The following is a 22,648-nucleotide window of genomic DNA, read 5'->3' on the forward strand; positions in this document are numbered from 1 at the left end:
GGGCAACAAGCTTAAGATCACACAGGTAAGGTTAAATTCTGGTCTGTTGGGATTTTAATCCCCTTAACTATCTCCATTATTATCGGTGGGCGCCACTGCCGATCTACACCTGCCCCACCATCCGAAATATCGGGCAAATGTGCAATAATATTGGGACGTGCACCCAACATCAGATATGCGATTTATTACTGTTCCGGGTGGGGCGCACGCCCTCCAGTACAATTCTACCCAATGTGTCCGGTCAATGCTTTTCAATAGAATTGGAAAATGTTAGAAATATAATAGGATATAAGTGAAAAGGGGGAGGATGGGGAAAAATAAAAGGGGAAGGCTGTGATAGGGTGGATTATTTAATTATGTATCTGCCACAACTCTTTCCTTGCACCTGTCTTCGCTTCTGACTTATTCCAATTTAAAGTCCATCCAATTCAGTTCCAGATCCTCTTTGCATTTCTCCATCCACTGCTCTTGCTGCTTCTTGAGATACACACTTAAAGCTATGTTGTCACATTTATCAGCTATCCAAAGCATTTTGCTGCAAGGTCGCAATTTTTATGCGCTTGAGAGAAGCCTTTCAGGTGATCTTAGTTCGCCCATCCAGACAATTCTGAAGTTACCCACCTCATTGCAGTAATTAATTCTTAATATGATTTCATAGTTACTACTTGTACATTAATAACAATTTTCCAATATCAGTGCCATATTTACCTTGGAGAAGAATGTGACCTTACTTTCTTAGCATAATGCTGGAGGAATCTCAGGATGCATTTGTGTACTTTTTTCAGCATTGGATTGGGGTGGTCCACGCAGGGAATGGTTTGAATTGACATGTAAAGCGCTCTTTGACAAAAGCAACGGCCTGTTCATGCACTTCAGTGACAATAACCAGGGGCTGGTGAGTATATATTTCAATTAAAATTCTGCAAAGTAAGATTTAATTTCAGCATATAATAAATGATTGCTTATTAAAGCCCGAGAAAATAGTATTCCTTTTGGGGAGGGGGGGTGGAATTATGTTTTAAATGTGATAGGTAGGCTGATTGGGTGATGCATTGAGCTAGAATTCTGTCCTTTTGCCACTGTTTCCTGTATTGTCATGGAAAGCCCCTCTTTCCTGGCTTTAGGAGCTCTACATGAAATGAACTTAAAGTGATTCCATTATTTAAAGGAAGCTTATGTTGGACAAATTAGCGTCCGTAAAAATAAAAGGAACTTGCAGTCAGATGTTGATGACTCTGCTGACTTCAGGCGGAATTCGGTCTTGCAATTTTCCTCTGCTGGTTCTGATGCTTCCAATTTAAATATGCAGACTGAAGTAAAACAGAAAATGCTGAAAAAGCCCTTCTGGTGTGGTCGCGTATGTGGAGAGAAAAACAGAGTTAACGTTTTGAGTCGGTCTGACTCTTCCCTGGGTGGTCACAGTCAGAAAACAGGGTTCAAAGCTTGCATCGAGGGCTGGAGGGAGGAAGGAGGGACCCACTCAGTCTTCTCTCGTCAGCGTTTCAGTTGCTTGCTCTCTTACTGCAAGGAAAGCAGAAGCTTAAAAAGCACAAAAGGTGGACCTGTCACCTCGCCATCACCCAGTGATTCTAACGTGGTCGTCACCAGTACATTCCCCCTTGCAACTTTAATTAATTCATATCTGGGAACCACCCTCTCACAGCGAGGGCCCTGTTGTTAAAATAATTGCGTTCAAGATATTTCCATATGGCTCAAATAAATGCATCTGGGGACCTCTTCTCAGCTAGGGTCCTATTATCTAAACGAGTAGGCTTCATGGTTTGTCTCCCAAAAGTTGAATACCTCATGTGATTGCCTTGCATGGGACAAAGCATGTGGTTCACTGATATTCCCCAAGTCATTGCCCTTGATGGATCTTTGCAGACATGCTGGGCTGGATTGTCGGTACCACCACACCCATTTTCGAGTGCGCCACACCCCCGCTGGCAGCGGGATCCTGCGTCCCAGCAGCCAGCCAATGGGGTTTCCCATTGTGGGCACCCCCATGCCGTGCGTGAGTGCGCTGCCTACGAAATGGAGGATCCTGCCGACGGAGAATCCAGCCTGCTGTCTCCATCCCAATGGATTGAGATGTGGAATGCACAGTGACGCAAATTGGGGTAACCATCTTTAGCTTGAGTTCAAGTCACCTTTAGTCTCTGTTTTAAAAAGTCTCTGTTTTTCAAAGTTCAATTAAGGTTTCTAGCCGGTGGATTAAAATCATTATATGACATTAAACACACTTTCATGACACACTACCACAGTGACTAACCTGGAGAAAGCCTGAGGTTGTGACAGGTACCAAATAGACACAAGCTTGTTCTTTTTCTCTTGCTGCAGGTAGGAAGTACCAATTTGTGACTCTGCATATGTAGCATATTAGTGATTATCTACTAGATTATTGAGAATATATTCAGTTTTGTGCGGAAATGTATTTTCTTAATGACAAAATGGAATTATTTTCTTTGCCTGTTCAGGTGCATCCAAACCCAGAACGATTACCTCACCTCCGACTAAAGTTGTATGAGTTTGCAGGAAAGGTAGTTGGGAAGTGCTTATATGAATCTGCCCTAGGTGGAGCTTACAAACAGCTGGTTTGTGCACGCTTTACTCGATCATTCTTGGCACAAATTATTGGACTCCGGATGCACTATAAGGTAATCGGGTTTATTGATTAATGTACTTGTAGTGGCCTTGGAATACAAATAGCCTTTCATCAGAACTGGAAGATATACAATATTAACAGTTTTTAATGGCAAAATGTCTTGCTTTGTTTCTCTCCCCACAGACGCTGCCTGACCCCCTCAGTATTTTTTACTTTTATTTCAGATTTATAGCATCCACGGTAATTTGCTCTCATTTTAAGATGCATATACTTGTGTCAAGTCCCGCATGATTTCAGGCTGACCTGATGCAGGTTTTGAATTGTCCAACAATGTGACCTCCACCATCCCCACAAACATCCCTCCTAGTACAATAAATCTCAGACCTGATTAGTGTTTAACAGGGCTAGGTTTTTAATTCTGAATGGATTCTCTTTCTCTGCCTCCTTCTCCTCCAGCCTTAAATTGCACCCCGATACCATGGAAACAATGGTTGCCTCCAGGATGGAGCAGCGGATTATTCAGAATGTGAAACTTCAGATTAAAGCAGCTCGAATAAGAGCGCAGCTTGTTGATTTAAATGCTTTTAATCAATTATACTCAAATGTAATCTTCTATTTCTATTAAATGAGTCCATGGAAGTTGAAAATAGAATGATTAGTCTGTTGGAAACCAGTTTGTTGGGGGTTGGTTGTAAATTTCTCACCACGTGCCTTAATTTGTTACTTTGCACTCTGCATCCAATCTAAATCGCTCACTAGCTTCTGATTAGATGTTGATGCAGATTACAAATGTATGTCACTGCTCAATGCTGACACAGAAGGAAAGGAAATCATTAAATATGCCTTTTTCTTGTAATAGTGTCAGTGACCCAAATGAGAACAAATTTACCTCACTGTTCATGGGCGTCATTCTCCGACCCCCCCGCCGGGTCGGAGAATCGCCGGGGGCTGGCGTGAATCCCGCTCCCGCCAGTTGCCGAAGTCACCGGCACCGGAGATTCGGCGGGGGCGGGAATCACGCCGTGCCGGTTGGCGGGACCCCCGCTCGATTCTCCGGGCCGAGGTCCAGCCGATAAATTGCCTGTCCCGCCGGCGTGGATTAAACCACCTTTTTTACGGCGGGACAAGGCGGCGTGGGGGTGCCCCCACGGTGGCCTGGCCCGCGATCGGGGCCCACCGATCCGCGGGCGGGCCTGTGCCGTGGGGGCACTCTTTCCCTTCCGCCTCTGCCACGGTCTCCACCATGGCGGAGGCGGAAGAGACTCCCTCCACTGCGCATGCGTAGGAAACTGTCAGCAGCCGCTGACGCTCCCGCGCATGCGCCGCCCGGGGATGTCATTTCCGCGCCAGCTGGCGGGGCAACAAAGGCCGTTTCCGCCAGCTGGCGGGGCGGAAATTCCTCCGGCGCCGGCCTAGCCCCTCAATGTTGGGGCTCGGCTCCCAAAGATGCGGAGCATTCCGCACCTTTGGGGCGGCGCGATGCCCGTCTGATTGGCGCCGTTTTGGGCGCCAGTCGGTGGACATCGCGCCGTTTCGGGAGAATTTCGCCCCATGTCTTTGTTGCTTTGTCAAGTACCAGAATATTAACCTTTGTGATTACATTTACACAACACCTCTGTTTTATCGCCTCTGCTTGCAGTATTTTGCAACAGATGATCCAGAATACTACAAGAGTAAAGTATGTTACATCTTGAAAAATGATGTGAGCGAAATGGACCTTGTTTTTGCTGAGGAAAAGTATAACAAGTCGGGTCACTTGGAAAAGGTAGAGTTGTTCAGTAAATTCACTTGATAGGTCTGCTATGCAAACTTTTTTCAAAATAAATTTAGAGTATCTAATTATTTTTTTCCAATTAAGGGGCAATTTAGCATGTGCAATCCACTTAACGCTGCACATCATTTTGGGTTGTGGGGGTGAGACCCACACAAACACTGGGAGAATGTGCAAATTCCCAGGGCCTGGATCGAACCCGTGTCCTCAGCGCCATGAGGCAGCAGTGCTAACCATTGGGTCACCGTGCCTCCCTCTCTGCTATGCAATCTCACATTGTGCCTTCTTACTGCCTCACGGAAACAGTTTAGCATTATTTACTCTATTGTATACTTTATGATCTTGAAGTTCTCTATCGACTCGCACCTCCTCCATCAAATCCTTCAGTAAAAATAAGGCACAACTTCTTAATTCCGTTTTCATAACTAACCATCGCTCCTGATAACATCCTAGAGAACCTTGCTGCATTTTTCCAGGTTTTATATCCCTTTTATAACCAGAGGGCACAGACAAAAGAGTCAGAGGTGACATGAAACATCTATTTACACAGCACGATATTGTGGTCTGGAATACACTACTGAAAAGATGTTGGAGGCAGATTCAATAATGATTTTCAAAAGGGAACTGGTAAATAATTTCAGGGCTCTGGAGAAAGAATGGGAGAGTGGGATTAGTTGGATAGCTCTGCCATAGAGTCGGCACAGGCACGATGGACTGAATGGTCTCTCTGTGCTGTATCATTCTGTGATTCTTAAAACAGGCTGCCAGAAACTCTATATAATACTCCAACCGCAGTCTAATTAAGGCCATTTACAAGTTCGCAATTATCACATTGCTTTATATTCCAGTCACAAAACCAAGGATTTCTTGTTACGCTTGCCAACTTTTGTTAGTGTACATATTTGCATGCCAACCATTTAATGTCTAAATGTTTTCTCTCTCAGTTCTAAAGTGTATAACTTTTCATGTCTCTGCATTGAAATGCACCTGCCTTATAGCTGCCTTTTTCACATTTTCCATACTAAACCCTCTCCCAATAATTTGGTGTCATCAGCAAATTTTGAAATTGCCCCTTCCATTCCTAACTCCTGATCGTCTATCTATATCCTAAGTAAAAGTAATGCCTAATATAGACATTTGTGGAGCATCACACATCTATGTTTCAGACTGAGAAACATACCTTTATTATTGTTACTAATTTGTTTTGAAAAGCCTTTCAAGTTCCTCTTCTCTCATTTTTATCCTTAATTCCCCTTCCGTAGTTTTCCTGTATTTGCTCATTCTTTTTACTTGACTTTTATATTCCGATATAATCCCAATCTTCAATGCACTCCTTTATTTCATTAACTGGAATGTGCTTGATTTGAACATTTTCCGTTCCATTCGCTAATGCTTCCTTCCACTTATTCTGAGCGAAAGGCCATTTTTGGTCTTTTTCTTCAAAGCTAATTATCCTCATCATTTTCTGTTCCCTTTTCTATTCTTACAGTGAACCTGTATTTGTGTTCCGCTACCTTTGCATCTACTTGCTCTGCGTCATTACATTACCCACAGCCATTATTCATTGTTTTAGAGGAGCAGCATGTTACCTCTCTAACCTTTCCATTCCTGTGTCTGGTGGCCACAAAAATATATTAATATTACTTTATTTGAGATGCTGTATTTTAAAATCAATCCCTTAACTCTTGAAATACCCTTTGTAGATTGTGAAACCTGTTACATTGAGAGTTTTAACTTTAATCTCAACTTCTGGCTAACATCCCCTCCCTGACTCAGTGCTTTGTACCTGCGCTTTATCTTGGCACCTTGGAACCTACATACCATTCTGGAATCACCGGGTTTACTGCCAGTATCAATGAGAAAGCTTCACCATATCCTTTGTTTGGGTCATCACTTTGAGATGGTTCATTTTCTACCTTACAGGTTGTAGAACTGATAGCAGGAGGTGCACAGGTACCAGTAACTAATGACAACAAGATATTCTACCTGAACACGCTGGCACAGTACAGACTGGCCAACCAGGTGCGTCAGGAAGTGGAGTGTTTCCTTAAAGGTATGTTATCACACCTCGTCAGCAGTGATAGAAATTGAATATAAACATTATTCACGTTCCTCCTTTTGAGTTCATATCCATGCATTGGGTACCACAATACATTTTGATATCTTTATTTTTAGTCGTAGCAATATAAATTGAGAAGTTTCTTCCAACAGGAAAATAAACATTTATTACAGCAGGGTTCCGTAAATGTTTGTGACCCATGAGTTGGGGCTGACGGGCTCAGATATATTTTTTTTAAATGCGAAGTGCTGTCTCCTCCATCTTGGCCATGTGTTCTCCTAAGTGTAGTGTCGATTGTGAAAAACACACGAATGATAATGATAAATACTCTTCTGGCGCTCAATCACGTGTGTCGGGAAGAGGTGAAGAGAAGAATTCTGAAGGTGGGTGAGAAAAGTAACAGTTGCCTTGGGATCTGGAGGGATACAAGTTTAAATCGCTGCCCTCACTTCCTGAAATAGCCATGGTGAGAGGGGAGGCAATAAGCAAAGGCTAAAGAATCTTTTAGGCATGTTTGGGTAATCTGGTGCTTTCTAGCTGCAAGGGCATTGACGGTGACTTGGGCATGCTCCGTCTACCAGCTATAAGCACTAAGCCAAGCAACAAAAAAAAGAGTGGAATAAAGAAACAAGCAGGAAGAACAAACCTGGAATTGTTGTACCTTCCTTGCCTTCAGGACACCTCCGGGAGAGTTTCCAGCTGATTAATTGCTTTCAAAGTGATGGTGCTGTTTAAAAAGAAAATATGAATTGAGGAAACTTTTCTCTAAATGATGGCTTCAAGTTCTTTTTTCTGTTTTCTGTAGGTTTGAATGAGTTAATTCCAGAAAATCTCTTGGCTATATTTGATGAAAATGAATTGGAGGTATGTAATGACACATGAAGTGACTCATTCCATATCACTGTGACCAATGTCCCTCCTAAATTCTTTTCGTGTTTGTGGCCTGTTTTTTGAATATACGGTATTTTTTAAATGTACAGCGCCTTAAAGGGGGGGGGGGGCAATGTGTAAGCAGCCTGCACCACTTTGGTTGCTGTGTGGCTAAGCATGAGGTTTATAGGGAACATTGGTTATGACTTTGCCTTCCGGCTAATGCTTTGGCAAATTTGTCAAGATATGCCCTTCGCACTAATCTCTTCATACCACTAGATGGCACTAATGCACTTTGAATGCAAACTGGTGCCAGCAATGTTTGTTCATGCTCATCTGAAAGCAAAATACGGGAAATATGAAAGTGCTAAAAAAGCTCAACATGTCTGACAGCATCTATGGAGAGAGAAACAATGTTAATGTTTCAAGCTCATTATGCCTCTTTAGAACATGTTGAGTTTTAGTGCACTTTGTTTTTAATGTCTGTTTGCAGGTTGAGGGCAGCTGTAAAATGCTATGATACTCAGCGTAGGTGATTTTAAATTGAAGTGCTTGGTGGATAAGTAAGATTACCATTCTGTGACTGCGAGGCTTGGTCTGTTGTCAAGCTTCTATCTTCAGGTTTATGAAATACATGCACATGACTTTCTGAGACGAATAACTTTCCCTGTCCCCTGGAAGTATCTGACATGAATTTATCCTGTCATGTGCGTTATTATGGGCGAAGACCCATGGCCAGCAGTTAGGTGTGACACTGCTCTGAATATACATACAAGATCGTGACTTTCACAATTTTTTTTTTTGTTAAAAGCTAAATTCAGTCTTCTCGTTTGCTGTTGCTTTAGTTTCTTACATTTTCCCAACCTATTTTTTTTTGTTGTAAATTTAATTAATAATTTTAAATTCCGAGCAGTGTCACACTTAACTGTTGGCCATGGGCCTTCGCCATAATGACGCACATGACGGGAGAAATTCATGTCAGATGCTTCCAGGAAAAAGATTAATTAAGAATCTTTATTGTCACAAGTAGGCTTACATTAACACTGCAATGAAGTTACTGTGAAAAGCCCCTAGTCGCCGCATTCCGGCGCCTGTTCGGGTACACAGAGGGAGAATTCAGAATGTCCAAATTTCCTAACAGCACGTCTTTCGGGACTTGTGGGAGGAAACTCCGCGGACCACCCGGAGGAAACCCACGCAGACACTGGGAGAACGTGCAGACCCCACACAGACCGTGACCTAAGCCAGGAATAGAACCTGAGACCCTGGATCTGTGCAGCAACAATGCTAACCACTGTGCTACCGTGCTGGTGTACACAATAATTTGTTTACCAATTAAGGGACAATTTAGAGTGGCCAATCCACTTATCCTGCACATCTTTCTGGCTTGTGGGGGTGGCACCACGCAGACACGGGAAGAATGCCAAACTCCACACGGACAGTGACAGGATCGAATCCGGGTCCTCGGCGCCATGAGACAGCAGTGCGCCACCGTGCCGCCTTCTCAATCTATTCCTCTTCAAAAATCCTCAGGAGTGGTATTAGCTCTGTCATCACTGTTTCTCAGACCATGGGCGGGATTCTCCACCACCGGGATTCTCCGTTTTGCCGGCGCCCGGGGGGTTCCCGACGGCGTGGGGCTGCCCCACAATGGGAAACCCCATTGACCGGCTGGCGTAACGGAGAAACCCGCTGGCCGGTCGGGGCGGAAATGTGGCGGGGCGGAGAATCCCGCCCTATGTCTTTATCCACATCACCCTACTTTTGCAACTTGCGGCTTCTTTGTTCTTACTCAATAAGTGGTTAAAATCCTGCGCTTATCCAGTGTGGTACCGAAGTCCAACAGTTGGAAGCTGAAAATGAATAATGGTTGTCCATGGTCTCGGAGAGAGCCAGACAGTGGGACATCTGGAACAGTAGCTGTTCTTTCTCTCCAATTTTCAGCAGTCACAATTTCCACTTTTGTCTTTGAATCGTGCCAGCTCTTTCCCCAGGTGTTTCCTCCAATCAGTGGCTTTTGAAGCTGCCCTCTTTTATACCTCCTGCCAACTTTTCAATGTTAAATTCCTCTGCCCACAATTATAACAGAAACAGCCTTTGTGAACATGTTGTTCTTTCAGTGCACCCTCCCACCAGCTTTTCCTCTATTTTTTTTTCCCCTTGAGCAATAGCCTCCCCTCCCTGTACCACCACAGTTCAATACTGGGATTGTGGGCAATATTACAGCAAGTCTGCCGATCTTTCCTAAATGAAGTTTGTGTGTTGACTTTGCTTTGCTATTCTTTAATGTTTAATTTTTAACAAGTCGATGGAACTTTTTCAATTCTCATTATTGAGTTCTGACCCCCAGCTGTTGATATGTGGGACCGGCAACATCAATGTCGCTGATTTCAAGACGCATGCTGTCATTGTTGGAGGGTCCTGGCACTTCCGAGAGAAGGTAAACCCCTGATAGTGATGAAATGTGAAGCTATAATGTGGTTTTTGGTGCAGCTTGGAGCTTTTGAGTATTTTAGGCAAACAAAAGATTTTAATATAAAATAAAATATTTGAAATGCACAGCCCCAGATAGTGCTTTGGGTATAAGTTCGTTGTCACAATACACTTTAATTGCTTTTCTTTGATATGCATTACCATTGTGGTGTAGCTCGCCCCTGATGTTTGTTATAGAAGTCAGCTTAGTCTGGAGTAGTACAAGTCTTGCTTGCATTTGTGTATGGGAATAGGTGTGTGTGTCGGTGGCTTTTGTGGAATGGTAATTTGCTGTTTTGTCATCAATATTAAGGGATAAAGCCTTGTGGTTTGGTACCTTCACCAACCAAAAACTGCAGCCAGATTAGTGCCATTGGTAGTGAATAAGATAGTCCGAATTCTTAAAACTGTGCTGTCCTGCAGGTAATGAAGTGGTTCTGGACAGTGGTGTCCAGTTTCACCCAGGAAGAGCTTGCTCGGTTGTTGCAGTTCACAACAGGCTCTTCCCAGCTCCCTCCTGGAGGATTTGTGGCGATGTGCCCATCTTTTCAGATCATCGCAGCACCTACGCAGAGTACCTTGCCCACAGCCCATACTTGGTAAGTAGTTAGGCATAAGGAATACACCGTGGTGCAGTTGTGGCCATGTGGCATATACCCTCTGGCTTTTCAGGAGAAAAGTGTATGCTTAATTTTCCAGCGACTGCCAATGCCACCATGCACTTCCCCCTCCAGATAGAATTTGGATGCAGGTCAGCCATGATCTCATTGAATGGTGGAACAGATTCGAGGGACTGAATGGCTGACTCCTATTCCTATGTATGCTGGAGGTAGAAATTCTCAGATCAACAAGTTTCCACATTTAGTACACAGATGGAATCCCATTTTCAATAACAAAAGCACTCATTTGGGGTGAGATAGGAGTACACTATCAACGCATGGAGTAATGCTGGATTTGGAAAATCTAGTTTCTCCCCATTAATACTAGCACTCTAAAAGAGGAGGCCTTGATGGAAGAGCAGGGCAGGGTACCCCATGAGCTGGCAAGGACCATATGGCCTGTTGAGCTTCCTCTGCCATTCAATCCGATCATAGCTGCTTTGAACTTCAACTCCACTTTCCCAACTGCTCCAGATATCACTTGATTCCCTGAGAGAGCTAGAGTCTGTCAACCCCAGTCTTTAAACCTAGTCGCCGATACAGCATCCACAAACCTCTATAGTAAAGTAGTCTAAAGATTCGCAACCTTCTGAGTGGAGAAATTTCTCCTTGTCTCAGTCCCAAATGATCGGTCCCTTATCCTGAGATCTCTCCCTGTGTTCTAGATCCCCCCGGCCAGTGGAAACGACATCTGTGTCTACTCTATCCAAACCGTTTCAGAATCTTGTATGTTTCAATTAGATCAGCTCTCATTCTTCTAAACCCCAAAGACTACAGGCTCATTTTACTCGAGCTCACATCGCTGGCTTTGAAAGCAGACCAAGGCAGGCCAGCAGCACGGTTCGATTCCCGTACCAGCCTCCCCGAACAGGCGCCGTAATGTGGCGACTAGGGGCTTTTCACAGTAACTTCATTTGAAGCCTACTTGTACAATAAGCGATTTTCATTTCATTTCATTTTCATTTCATAGGACAACCCTCTAATTCCAGGGACCAATTTAGTGAACCTTTCATGTACTGCCTCCAATGCATATATATCCTTGCTTAAACGCGAAGAGCAAAATTGCACAGGTGTATTGCAGGTGAGGTCTGACCAAAGCCCTGTACAATTGTAGCAGGAGTTCTTTATTCCTGTACTCCAATCCCCTTGCTATAAAGGCCGACATGCTATTTACTTTCCTAATTGCTTGTTATACCTCTTGCTAACTTTGAATTCCGTGCATGAGCAGATCCACGTCTTTCTCTGCATTTCACCATTTACACGTTTCACGCCTTTTATAAAAAAATATTCTGCTTTACCATTCTTACGACTAGCGTGAATAACTTCACACTGCCCCCCCCCCCACACTATACTGCATCTGCCGTCGCTTAATCTTCCATCACTTAACCTGTCTACATCTCTTTGCAACATCTGTGTCCTCTTCGCAACTCACATTCCCATCTAGCTTTGTGTCATCAGCAAACATGAATATATTACTCACTATCTCTTTGCCTAAGTCGTTAATATGGACTGCAAAGAGCTGAGGCTGCAGCACTGATCTGTTCTGCGAGATACCACCTGCCAACTTGAAAATGCCCTCTTTCTCCTACTTTCTGCTCCATGTCCCTTAACCAATCCTTTGTCCCTGCTAATTTATTACCCCAAGTCCATGAGCCCTTATTTGGAGGTGCATGTGGAAAAAAGAAAGGCACATTGTGAATTGCAGTGAAAAGGAGAGGGATATGAACAGAAGCAGAGGAAGGTGTTTGGGATGGAGAGAAAAGGGACATGCTATTAAAAGAATGCACTAAATTGTACTGCAAAGTCTTCTGCAATGGAGCGTCAGAAATCAAAACATTTCGGCAGGGGAGATTATCCACCCTCCCTAGTTATTTTTCTTTCCCCCAAACCCCCTACTTGTACAGCTCCAAACAATACTGTTGACACTGAGGAAATGGTGCTTATGCTTGATTAGAAAAGCACAGATATTATTGACAATAGTGAAGGGAAGGAATTGATCAATTGTGAATGATTTTTGTACTGACCAACTTTTTTTTATATATACATATGTATCTCTAGCTTTAACCAGTTGTGCCTTCCTACTTATGATTCCTACGAGGAACTGCACAAAATGCTGAAACTGGCCATTAATGAAGGCAGCGAAGGATTTGGAATGCTTTAGCTGTGAAACTTTAGGACATAAAAAGTGGATCTATCCAGTCGCATGCTGAATAAAGAAGCACAGGGTCCAGCGACAGCCAAGATAAGAATTGCTGTGGTCTTCCCAGATCTACCATAACACTTACAAGACAGAAATGGATCGAGCAATGGTAAACTCTGCGCTATTCCAACCTGAGCCTTCAGTTAAATAAAAGCGGATGCTGGAAATCTGAAATAAAAACAGAAAATGCTGGACAAACTTAGCAAGTCTGGCAGCATGTGTGGAGGGAGAAGCAGAATTAACGTTTTGAGTCCACATGACCCTTCTACATGCAACCTGCACTTGCTGGGTGAGCAGGTTTGAAAGACAGCGAACAATCAGCGTGCTCCAGTCAATACTTCCCAGCTCCGCCGGTAATGCCAGCAGTTCCTACAAGCACTCCGTACCAAAGCTGAGATTCTCCAGGTGCTGTGATCAGTGGCACCCTTCTGCATTTATCTGATTTACCAACACAACCTGGGAGATGCTTTAGAGACTTGATCTGATTGGATGTTTGTCAGGAAACAGAATAAGAAGACTATTCTGAATGTTCACAAGCAAGCACGGAACTCCCTACACCTAACTGTTCCTGGAGCACAATGCATTCTTTGTCAAACAGCATTTTAAGCACATGGCTACAAAAGGACTTGTACCTCAAGCAGTTGGGAGCTTTAGTGGCCTTGCTGTAATCCGTGACCATGCAAGGCCATCCTATGGTACCAGGCACTCGACTGTGAAAGAGACCAAAAGCAATGCCAGGTTCCGTGCCCTGTCTTCCGGGTTTGCTGGTTAATTGAACATGCTGGTAAAGCTGCGTCGTCGTCCCCCGCCCCCTCCTCCCCACCGACCCATGACTGTCGCAACCAACCACACAAACCTTCAGATAACTGCACGTCTTCCATGAGCTGTGTTTTGTTGTCGCTGATCTGCTGAGACGGAATCAATCGCAGGTCTGCAAAAAGGTTGGTGTTGTTCTGGTGTTAAGATTTCATTCAAATTTCCAGGTGGACTATTACAAAAGCAAAATATTGCAGACGCTGGAAATCTGAAATAAAAGACGAATACGCTGGAAATAAGTCAGCTGGCCGGGCAGCATCTGTGGAGAGAGGAACTGGATTCAACATTTCGGGTTGATGAACTATCACCAGAACTGAGGCAACTTTCAGAAGTTAAATAATTAAGGTAGTGAAGTGGAAGAAGAATGAGTTGATTAACAATGAAGAGGATTGAAATGTGGGAGCACTAACCTGTCTCCAGTGCATTATTGTAAATCAAGTACCGTGTAACATTCACAAAACAATCTGAGACCGCTGGAGGTGGAAAATGAGCATATCCCCCAACTCTCAATTATATGCCGAATTCTCTCTCAAAGGTGGTGATTAGGAGCCTTGTTATGTGGACTCATTAAAAAGAAATGATTATTTTGGTTGATTGAGATGAGACATGTTGTATCATGTTGTGATATATTGCAGATAATTCTAGTTGGAAGTTGATAATTATTTTGTGGGTTGCCTTAAAATAGTGTTTAAAAACAGGTTTCCTAATACAACTGGAGACCAGCTGGACTGCTTGGATCCAGTCTTCTTTTCATTACAGGGATGTCACAAGCTGAAGCACCAAGGGTGGGAGACTGCCTCTAGTTTCAATGTCTCCACTAAGACGATTCTTGCTAGATATACAGTAGCAGTCGCAGACAGAACAAAAGAAGATTTCCAAAATCAGGGTTTCTATTTTCCTGCCTATGTCAAACTTTTATAATCCCCCATTCAAATGCCAGTAACAAGGAGGCACTTTGGTTACCTGTACTGTGAATTCTCCCTTATTCATTTTCTCTCAAAAAAAATTCTAACCTGCATTCCTTCACACTCCTCCACATATGGCCAGCTCTCAGTGCTGATTTTACAACACAGGTCAGAGAGCAGGAAAGGGTGTGACCTTAAACAATCCAAGTATATTTGCCGCTCCCAGCATTTAAAGTGACTTTACTTATTAATGCATGCCTCTGAGAAGAAATTAAGAGATTGAGTTTCATTAAAAATTATTTTGTACAAGGTGAATGCCAGTTTCTCTCTCTCTCTCTCTCTCTCTCTCTCTCTCTCTCTCTCTCTTTCCCTGTCTCTCTTCTCCATTTATCCTTCCAGAAGTTCCAAAATGACTTGACAATAATGGAGTGCAGTTTGGCCTCGCTGCAATAAAAGTTCACTGTCTTGTTTTTGTTGCTGAGATGTGATCCTCTAACCCTGAACAGTCATGGTCCTGGGTTTGGTCAGTGCTACTTAATGCCATCCATTCAAAGGGACTGCATTGTTTAAAGGAGTAACAAAATCATTAAGGGAGAAGTGAGCTGTAGACACCTCTTGATAAAGCATTAGCACCTCTGCTAATGTGTCGGGCATTTGCCTGGGTGTGTTGGTGAGCACAAATAAATATTTTACTAAGGGGAATATTTTTATTTTTAAAATCATGTGCTTTATAGAGTTAAAAAGAACTTTACTTTCTCCTATAACACTGCTTGCCTTTTAGTAGACCTTCAAGTTGTTTTTAACCACTCCAAAAACTCGTAGTATAGGCTCTGAAAACAGGCTGAGCTGAGTTGGCTGCACTGCTCCATCTATGAGGGCATCTGCAGCCTTGGTGATGACTGGGAAGAATGGATAATTTAGAAGTTCACGTGTTTGATTCAAAAAGTCCATTCTGTGCGAGTAATTGTGGAGTTATTCTCATTGCTGGTCTGAATTGTACATTAATTTCTGGATGTGTTGTCCAGAGCCCTCAGTTTTTTTGCATGTAGCTGCCTAAAAAACTCTTGTTGTCACTACGTTGGGGATGGGATTGCAGTTGAATTTGGGAGGTATTAAGATCTGCACCTGGGTGTTCAGTGCAATAAGAGGAGAATGCCCTGTCTAAAAGTACATTCAGAACTGGAGCAAAACAGTTTGGGCTTCACCATGATACTAAACTTTCAAGTGTAAGTGGGTGTTAAGGTAAAAAAGTGACTTCAGAGAAGTGAGAAAACCACCTATTCTGTGTGTCTGACCACTTCTTTCCTCTTGGTCAGATTGGTTCCTGATTCTCAAATTAGACTGCAGGTACAATTATAGCATGAACATGGTTTAAACATAAAACTCAGGAGTGACCTTGCAAAGTATGAAACATTTCTTCCTGGCAGTAAGGGGCAGAAATAGTTCAGAGGTAGCACATTGTTAGTTTAGATTGGGCAGGAAGGCATGTATAATCAGGGGTTTCTCTTACACTGTAGATATTGTTATGTTACATGACCCAGTGTATTTAATACAACCATTGCACAGTAATGCTTCCATGTGTGTGGTCCTTCTCCGTTCATTTTTGTTCCTCCTCCTCATCAAAAAGTACTGTTTTTTTTTAATACCAAACTCTGTTTTAATAGATAAATGGGATTAAGCCTCAAAGTTGTTTTATGAAAAGTAGAGCCTTCTCTAAATGTAAGTTCACTGTGAAACTAAACAATTCTTTATGAGTAAATTTTATTTAATGAATCAATCATTGCAACCCAAACAGGAAAGCAGCCAAACATTTAACAATTAGTAGCCAAATACGAATATATTCGTGAAAGAGAAAGATAAGATACAATGCGCAGTTGCATTGCTTGTTTTTAATATAACATTTGCAAGTAGGTATATTGATAGTTGTGTATTTTTTGCAATTTTATACGCATCAGGGGAATTGTGTGGGTGCGAGAATCAATCACTGGTTCCTAGAAGCTATCTCATTGGGATTGTTGTTGAGTCAGCCATCTTGATTCTCTGGAAGCAGATGGGGTGGGGGTAGGGGTGGTGTGGAGAGAGCGCAGGCAAGCATGAGGGGGAGGAAGTGTGGAGTGAGAAAGAAAATGTGTTTAAAATGAGCTTGGTGGTAAAAGTAGAGTGGGGGGTCAGGAAATGGTCTACTAGAATTTAAAAAAAAATTTTTTTTAGAGTACCCAATTATTTTATTTAGCGTGACCAATCCACCTAACCTGCACATCTTTGGGTTGTGGGGGTGAAACCCACGCAGACACGGGGAGAATGTGCAAACTCCACACAGACAGTGACCCAGGGCCGGGATTCGAACCCGGGTCCTCAGCGCCGTAGGCAGCAATGCTAACCACTGTGCCACCGGGCTGCCCCATGGTCTACTGGAATGAGGAATTATATGGGGGAAAGGGGTTTGGAGTCTGCTGAGAAACTTTGGGAGATAGCATTCATTTTGAGGAACACTTTGAGGAAGAATGCTGGAGAGAAACCTTTCCAGTGCTGTAAGTGAGCATAATGAGACAGATGGTATTCATTGGAGGGGGAGGGTTGCAGGAATTAAGATGAGCAAGTGCAGCAGAGAAAGGATAATCCGTTGCTTTACTGGACTGTCACAATATTAGATCATGGTGATCTGAATGTTATTTTCAGCAGTAAGTGAAAAAGAATGGGGAAATGGGGAGGAATAATCACATTGATGAGAGCACTTAACTTTTAACATTTTGATCTGTACTGCTTTAAAAAAAAAATAAAAAAAAATTTCATAGCAGATGTTTTCCACTTACTGAGCGGAGACATTTACTGCTGTGAAAAGATATTTAGCAGACGTTTCTTACCAATGTAGACACATTACAGCCAGCTGAAATGCAGACAAGTTAGAAATGTCCAGTGAGGGCATTTAAATTGGCAGACTCAATTAAAATGATGATTTTGCTTTTTTTATCCTGCATTTAACTTGAAGATTTTTTTTTACCCTGGCTTATCGTTCATTGTGAAAAAGGCGGAGGGGGAGGAAACCTTTTCAAGTGCATAAAAGCAGTAGCTAGGGATGTGACACAGTGATGAGAAAATGCTGTATGGGATTTTTTAAATATCGGGCATCACTAATATCAGCATCACCAATTAAGTGGAAAGTACTTGCCCTTTGTGTATTCCACCATTATTTGACGGAAGAAGAAAATGAAGTGTTGAAATAAAAACAGAGCCACAGGCCTGTCAGCAGAAACAAAAAAAAAGATTGTGACATGCATTCGTTGTCAGAACTGCAAGCTTGAAAGATAAATCGACTCCATTTTCAAGTTCTGATGTAGGACCTATGTATCTTTTCTTTTTACAGATGCTAACGGGCTGGTGGTGTACTTCCAGTCATTTCTGCTTTTGCTAAACATTTCATAGGCTTCTTCTGTTGACTAACAGTTTCATGGAGTGTTCTGTTTTACTCTAGTTTCATGGAGTGTTCTGTCTTAATCTGTCACGTTCATTGTAGACATGTTCAGACAATGGGCAACTGGTGTGTGTTTACTGGCTAGCACCTTTGTATCATTTGTCTTTTTAGAAGCAGATTGAGATTAATTTGTTTTAATTTCCTTCACTGCTGAGTTCTATTGTATATCTGCCTTAATGTATCTTAATGGTTGCAGCACTGACAAGTGGGACATAATCTGTGGGGAGTTTCTTGCCCTATCTCTCAGAAGTGATTTAACAATTGAGGGCATTGATGTTCAGGAAAACAGATTCGATCCAGTCCTTCCCTTTCCTAAAACCAAGGTTTTGTGGGACATCTTTGGCTGCTCCAGAGCATCAAGGCAATCGACCATCACAATTGTGGAATTTTACTTGTAGTTGGTGAGGGTATGGTGATATACGGCTGAAGCAAAGACTGTTTTGGCTGCAAGACCTGTAGCATAGTTCCATTCATTGTTCCGATAACAATTAGTAAGGAGATGATCTTGAAAAATGTAAAGGTGAAAATAAATTAGCTAGAGCCGGCACTTTGCTTACAGAATGCACTGGGTCACTTCAAGGTAAAACTTCTCTCCATATCACTAGTAATGCCAGACTGGGGTGGTTTTAATAATGTACCGTGTAAATAGACCAGCTCAACAGTTTTTGGCTGTGAACTGAATGTTATTTATTTGTAAAAGACTGGTACAGATTATTTTATATTTTGAAAGCTGTTTGCAATGCTTAATGGTATGGATGCTCTTGAATTTATCTTTTTTGAATATTTATACTGTTTATGATTAAAAGTGGCTGAACGAATGTGGTGTGGTCATTTCTTTATTTCAATTTTTGAAATATTTTTTAGAAATTCAGCCACATAACAAGAAAATATTGAACATTTTATTTGTTTACATAAAAGCTCTGACAGCCTCCGTTATTATCCAGATGTCATATTTTGTTTAGCTGTGATTTGTTGCCATTTTATAGAATCTTAAAAAATGAGCACATAGGTATCTTCTTTTTTTTTCTTCTTTTGAAGCACCCAGGAATGGAACCAGACAACTGTTGAGGTAGAGACATTTTTGCTGACCGTAATTAACCTCACAACCTATTGACATCACTCATCGCCATCAGGGCTATGTATGTCCTTATAAGGGCAGACTAGATTAGCTGTCCAACACTGCAAGTTTGCCCTGGATCCTGGACTACAATGAACAACACTATCAGAGACTGTCACTCTAATTTGATTAAAAGGAAAAGCAAAATGCTTATAAATCAAGTTACAAATTTTAATCCATAAACATTTGGGGCCAACAATAATGTCTTTCAGCAGGTTTAATTCCCGGACAATGAAGCCCATGTCACTTAAAATCTCCATGTTCTTTCATGTTTTTTAACCTCTATCTCTGCCCTATGGATAAGGTGTAATTATTACCAATTTTCTTACCATAAGGGTGGCACAGTGGCTAGCACTGTTGCCTCATGGCACCAGGGACCGGGTCCAGCCTTAGGTTACTGTGAGGAGTTTACACGTTCTTCCCGTATCTGCGTGGGTTTCCTCCAGTGCTCCAGTTTCCTCCCACAGTCCAAAGATGTGCAGGTTAGGTGGATTGGCCATGCTAAATTTCCCCTTAGTGTCCAAAGGTTAGGTGGGGTTACAGGGATAGGGTGGGGGTGGGGTGGGTGGGCCTAGGGTGGGGTGCAGACTCAAAGGGTCGGTGCAGACTCAATAAACCAAATGGCTGCCTTCTGCACTATAGGGTTTCTATGATAACAGTTCAAGGAGAAAGTGTGTTGTGTGAAGCATGTGACATGTCAGACATGTTCCCAAATATTTCTGCTTCATAGTTCCGAATTCCTCTGCTTTTAGGAAACCAAATGCTTCCTCTGGTTGATGCCTGAGGTCCAGACCTCAATTGTGAGGTGTCAAAAATGAAAAGCAGCGAAGGCTTTTGTCCACCTTGGAAGGGAAATAGGCTTCATGTCAGGAATGTCTTTCTGTCGGAAGCATTAGGATTAAGTAATGGGTGATCAATAAGCCTGTTACGCACCACTGGATTTGTGCATTTATAACATTAGGGTGTCCTGTGCAAGTTCTTACTGCCATGCCTGAGGCAGATATTCATTGTGGAGCTTGTGGCAAATGTAAAGCAACTCTTCTGTAATGGTCAGCTATCCGCCCTTTTAAATCGGGCAAAAGTTTAAAAAATAGACACCTTTAGCCTCATCCTACTTTATTACATATTTTGTAAAGTTTATTTAGTCTCCAGAATAACCAGCTTCAGAGGCAGTCTTAACTTGATTTTCAAATATATACAAACTTCATGACTAATTCAGATATGGATATGATAACATCTTGGGTTTGCGGACAAGGCCGGCAGTTATAACTTTCAAATGAACACCAGCAAAGACTTGAGCACTATAAAAGTTCCTAGTAAAAAAATACTCCAGTGTAGGTGAATCAAACTAATTGAGATCTCTTGGGATACTAGAAGGAGAGCTGTGTATATTTAAGTTGTTTATGGCAATCAAGACCATTATGATTTAAATTACACTACTTAAAACAATGGCAGTAGCAGATTTAATAGCTTTAATAATGGAATGGGTAAAGACTTTAAAGATAACGGGCGGGATTCTCTGATCCTGAGGCTAAGTGTTGACGCTGTCGTAAACGGTGTGTTTCAGACGGTGTCAACATGCCCTCGGGAGCAGCAATTCTGACCCCTACAGGGGGCCAGCACAGCACTGGAGCAACCCACGCTGCTCCAGCTGCCGATGCCGGCATCAATCGAGTGCCGCGGGTCTGCGCATGCGCACTGCGACCGGCGCCATGGGCGCATGCGCAGTGGCTCCTTTCTCTGCGCCGGCCCCGATGCAACAGGGCGTAGGGCTACAGGGGCCAGCGCGGAGAAAAAGAGGCCCCCAGCCCGAGAGGCCGGCCCGCCGATCGGTGGGCCCCAATCGCGGGCCAACGGAGCCCCCAGTGGTGCGTAACAGGCTTATTGATCACCCATTACTTAATCCTAATGCTTCCGACAGACAAGGTCGCCCCTGGATGCATGCACGGCGAGGTCCCGCCAGGTAAGACCACACGTGGACGGCGCCGGCGGGACTCAGATTTTTTGTGCGGCCGCTCGGCCTATCCCGGGCGGAGAATCGCCGGGGGGGGGGGCGTTTAGAGCGGGCCCCGACCGGCGCCAATGACGGCAATTCTCCGCTCTCCGGAGAATCAGCGGACTGGCGTTGTGCGATTCGCGCCCGGCGATTCTCCAACCCGGCGTGGGCTGAGAGAATCCCGCCCAACATTTGTAGGGCTATGGGGAATGTGCAAGTGGACTAATTGGATAAAACTTTCAAAGGGCTGGAATAGGTCAGCTCAATAAAATATGCTATGATTCTATCTATAATTGTTAACATATAGCTTTGTGGTCAGACTTTGAAAATAGACGGATTCAGGGGGACTATGGTGGCCTCGTCCATCAATTATCCATTCCCCCCCCCCACTGTGATGAACAGCTCCTCAAACACAGTCACAAACATCCCCCACCTTTTCTAAAACTCCCCTGCCTGAGCCCCTTAACTCATACTTTATCTTCTCTAACCGCAGGAAGTCATACAGGTCACCCAACCATGCTGCTACCCCCGGTGGTGATGCCAACGGCCACGCCAGCAAATTTCGTCGCCGTGCAACCAGAGAGTCGAAGGCCATGACATTGGCCTTCCTCCTCTCCATGAACTCCGGCTTCTCTGAAACCCCAAATAGCGCCACCAAAGGGTCTGGGTCCACTCCCTCCTCCACTATCCTGGCTAAGACCGCAAACACTCCCGCCCAGAATCTTCCCAATTTTTCACAAACCCAAAACATGTGCGCATGATTCGCAAGCCTTTGCCCACACCTCTCACACTCATCTGCTACCCCTTGAAAGAACCCACTCATTCTCACCCAAGTCATATGCACCCTGTGCACCACCTTAAACTGTATCAGGCTCATCCTTGCACAAGAGGAGGTCCCGTTTACCCTTCGCAGTGCCTCACTCCATACTCCCCAATTGATCTCCATTCCCAACTCCGCTTCCCATTTCTCCTTGATCTTCACCACCCGTTCGCCTCTCTGCTCCCCCAGCCACTTATATATATCCCCAATTCTTACCCCCTCTTCCACATCCGGAAGCAGCAGTCGCTCCAGCAGGGTGTATCCCGGCAATCTAGGGAACCCCTTCCAGACCTTTCGTGCAAAGTCCCTAACCTGTAGATACCTGAACTCACTACCCCTCGGCAGCTCTACCCTCTCCCTTAGCTCCTCCAGATTGGCGAACCTTTCCTCCAAATAAAAATCCCTCACCTTGACCAGCCCCACTTCTCTCCACCTCCTGTATACACTATCCATCTGGCTCATACCCATCATTCTCGCACAGCGGCGTTAGCACCGACATCCCTTCCACCCTAAAATGCCTCCTCAGCTGATTCCATATCTTCACCGTGGACTGCACCACTGGGCTCCCTGAATACCTACTCTGAGCCATTGGCAATGCTGCCATCACCATAGCCCTCAAACTAGACCCCTTACAAGATTCCTCCTCCAACCTAACCCACTCTATCCCTTCTCCTTCCCACCACCGCCAAACCTTGTCCACATTCGCCGCCCAATAATAATGAAACAAGTTTGGCAACGCCCCCCCCCCCTGCTGCCTCTGCCTCTGCCTCTGTAGCAGGGTCCTCCCCACCCTCGGCACCTTCTCCGCCCAAAGTCAGAGATGATTGTGTCCACTTTCCGAAAAAAGGCCTTTGGCATAAAGATCGGGAGAGCCTGAAAGATAAAC

General features: G+C 43.7%; 1 protein-coding gene across 6 annotated transcripts in view; it reads left to right on the top strand.

Annotated features, from left to right (window-relative positions):
* Positions 1–18,647, top strand: part of arel1 (apoptosis resistant E3 ubiquitin protein ligase 1) — a 110,877-nt gene extending 92,230 nt beyond the window's left edge. For 5 of the 6 annotated variants that reach the window (XM_072493243.1, XM_072493236.1, XM_072493228.1 and 2 more), the window contains 8 exons: positions 786–895; positions 2,478–2,657; positions 4,245–4,370; positions 6,300–6,429; positions 7,241–7,299; positions 9,656–9,745; positions 10,201–10,376; positions 12,495–18,647. In XM_072493243.1, the coding sequence (XP_072349344.1) occupies positions 786–895; positions 2,478–2,657; positions 4,245–4,370; positions 6,300–6,429; positions 7,241–7,299; positions 9,656–9,745; positions 10,201–10,376; positions 12,495–12,597 (974 nt within the window). In that variant the 3' untranslated portion in view covers positions 12,598–18,647. Of the gene's footprint in view, positions 1–785; positions 896–2,477; positions 2,658–4,244; positions 4,371–6,299; positions 6,430–7,240; positions 7,300–9,655; positions 9,746–10,200; positions 10,377–11,406; positions 11,518–12,494 lie in introns of all 6 variants that reach the window. The other variant, XR_011938544.1, reaches the window with a different exon arrangement.
* Positions 18,648–22,648: the final 4,001 nt, after the last annotated feature.

This window comes from Scyliorhinus torazame, chromosome 2 (assembly GCF_047496885.1).
Source record: "Scyliorhinus torazame isolate Kashiwa2021f chromosome 2, sScyTor2.1, whole genome shotgun sequence".
Taxonomy (NCBI): Eukaryota; Metazoa; Chordata; class Chondrichthyes; order Carcharhiniformes; family Scyliorhinidae; genus Scyliorhinus; species Scyliorhinus torazame.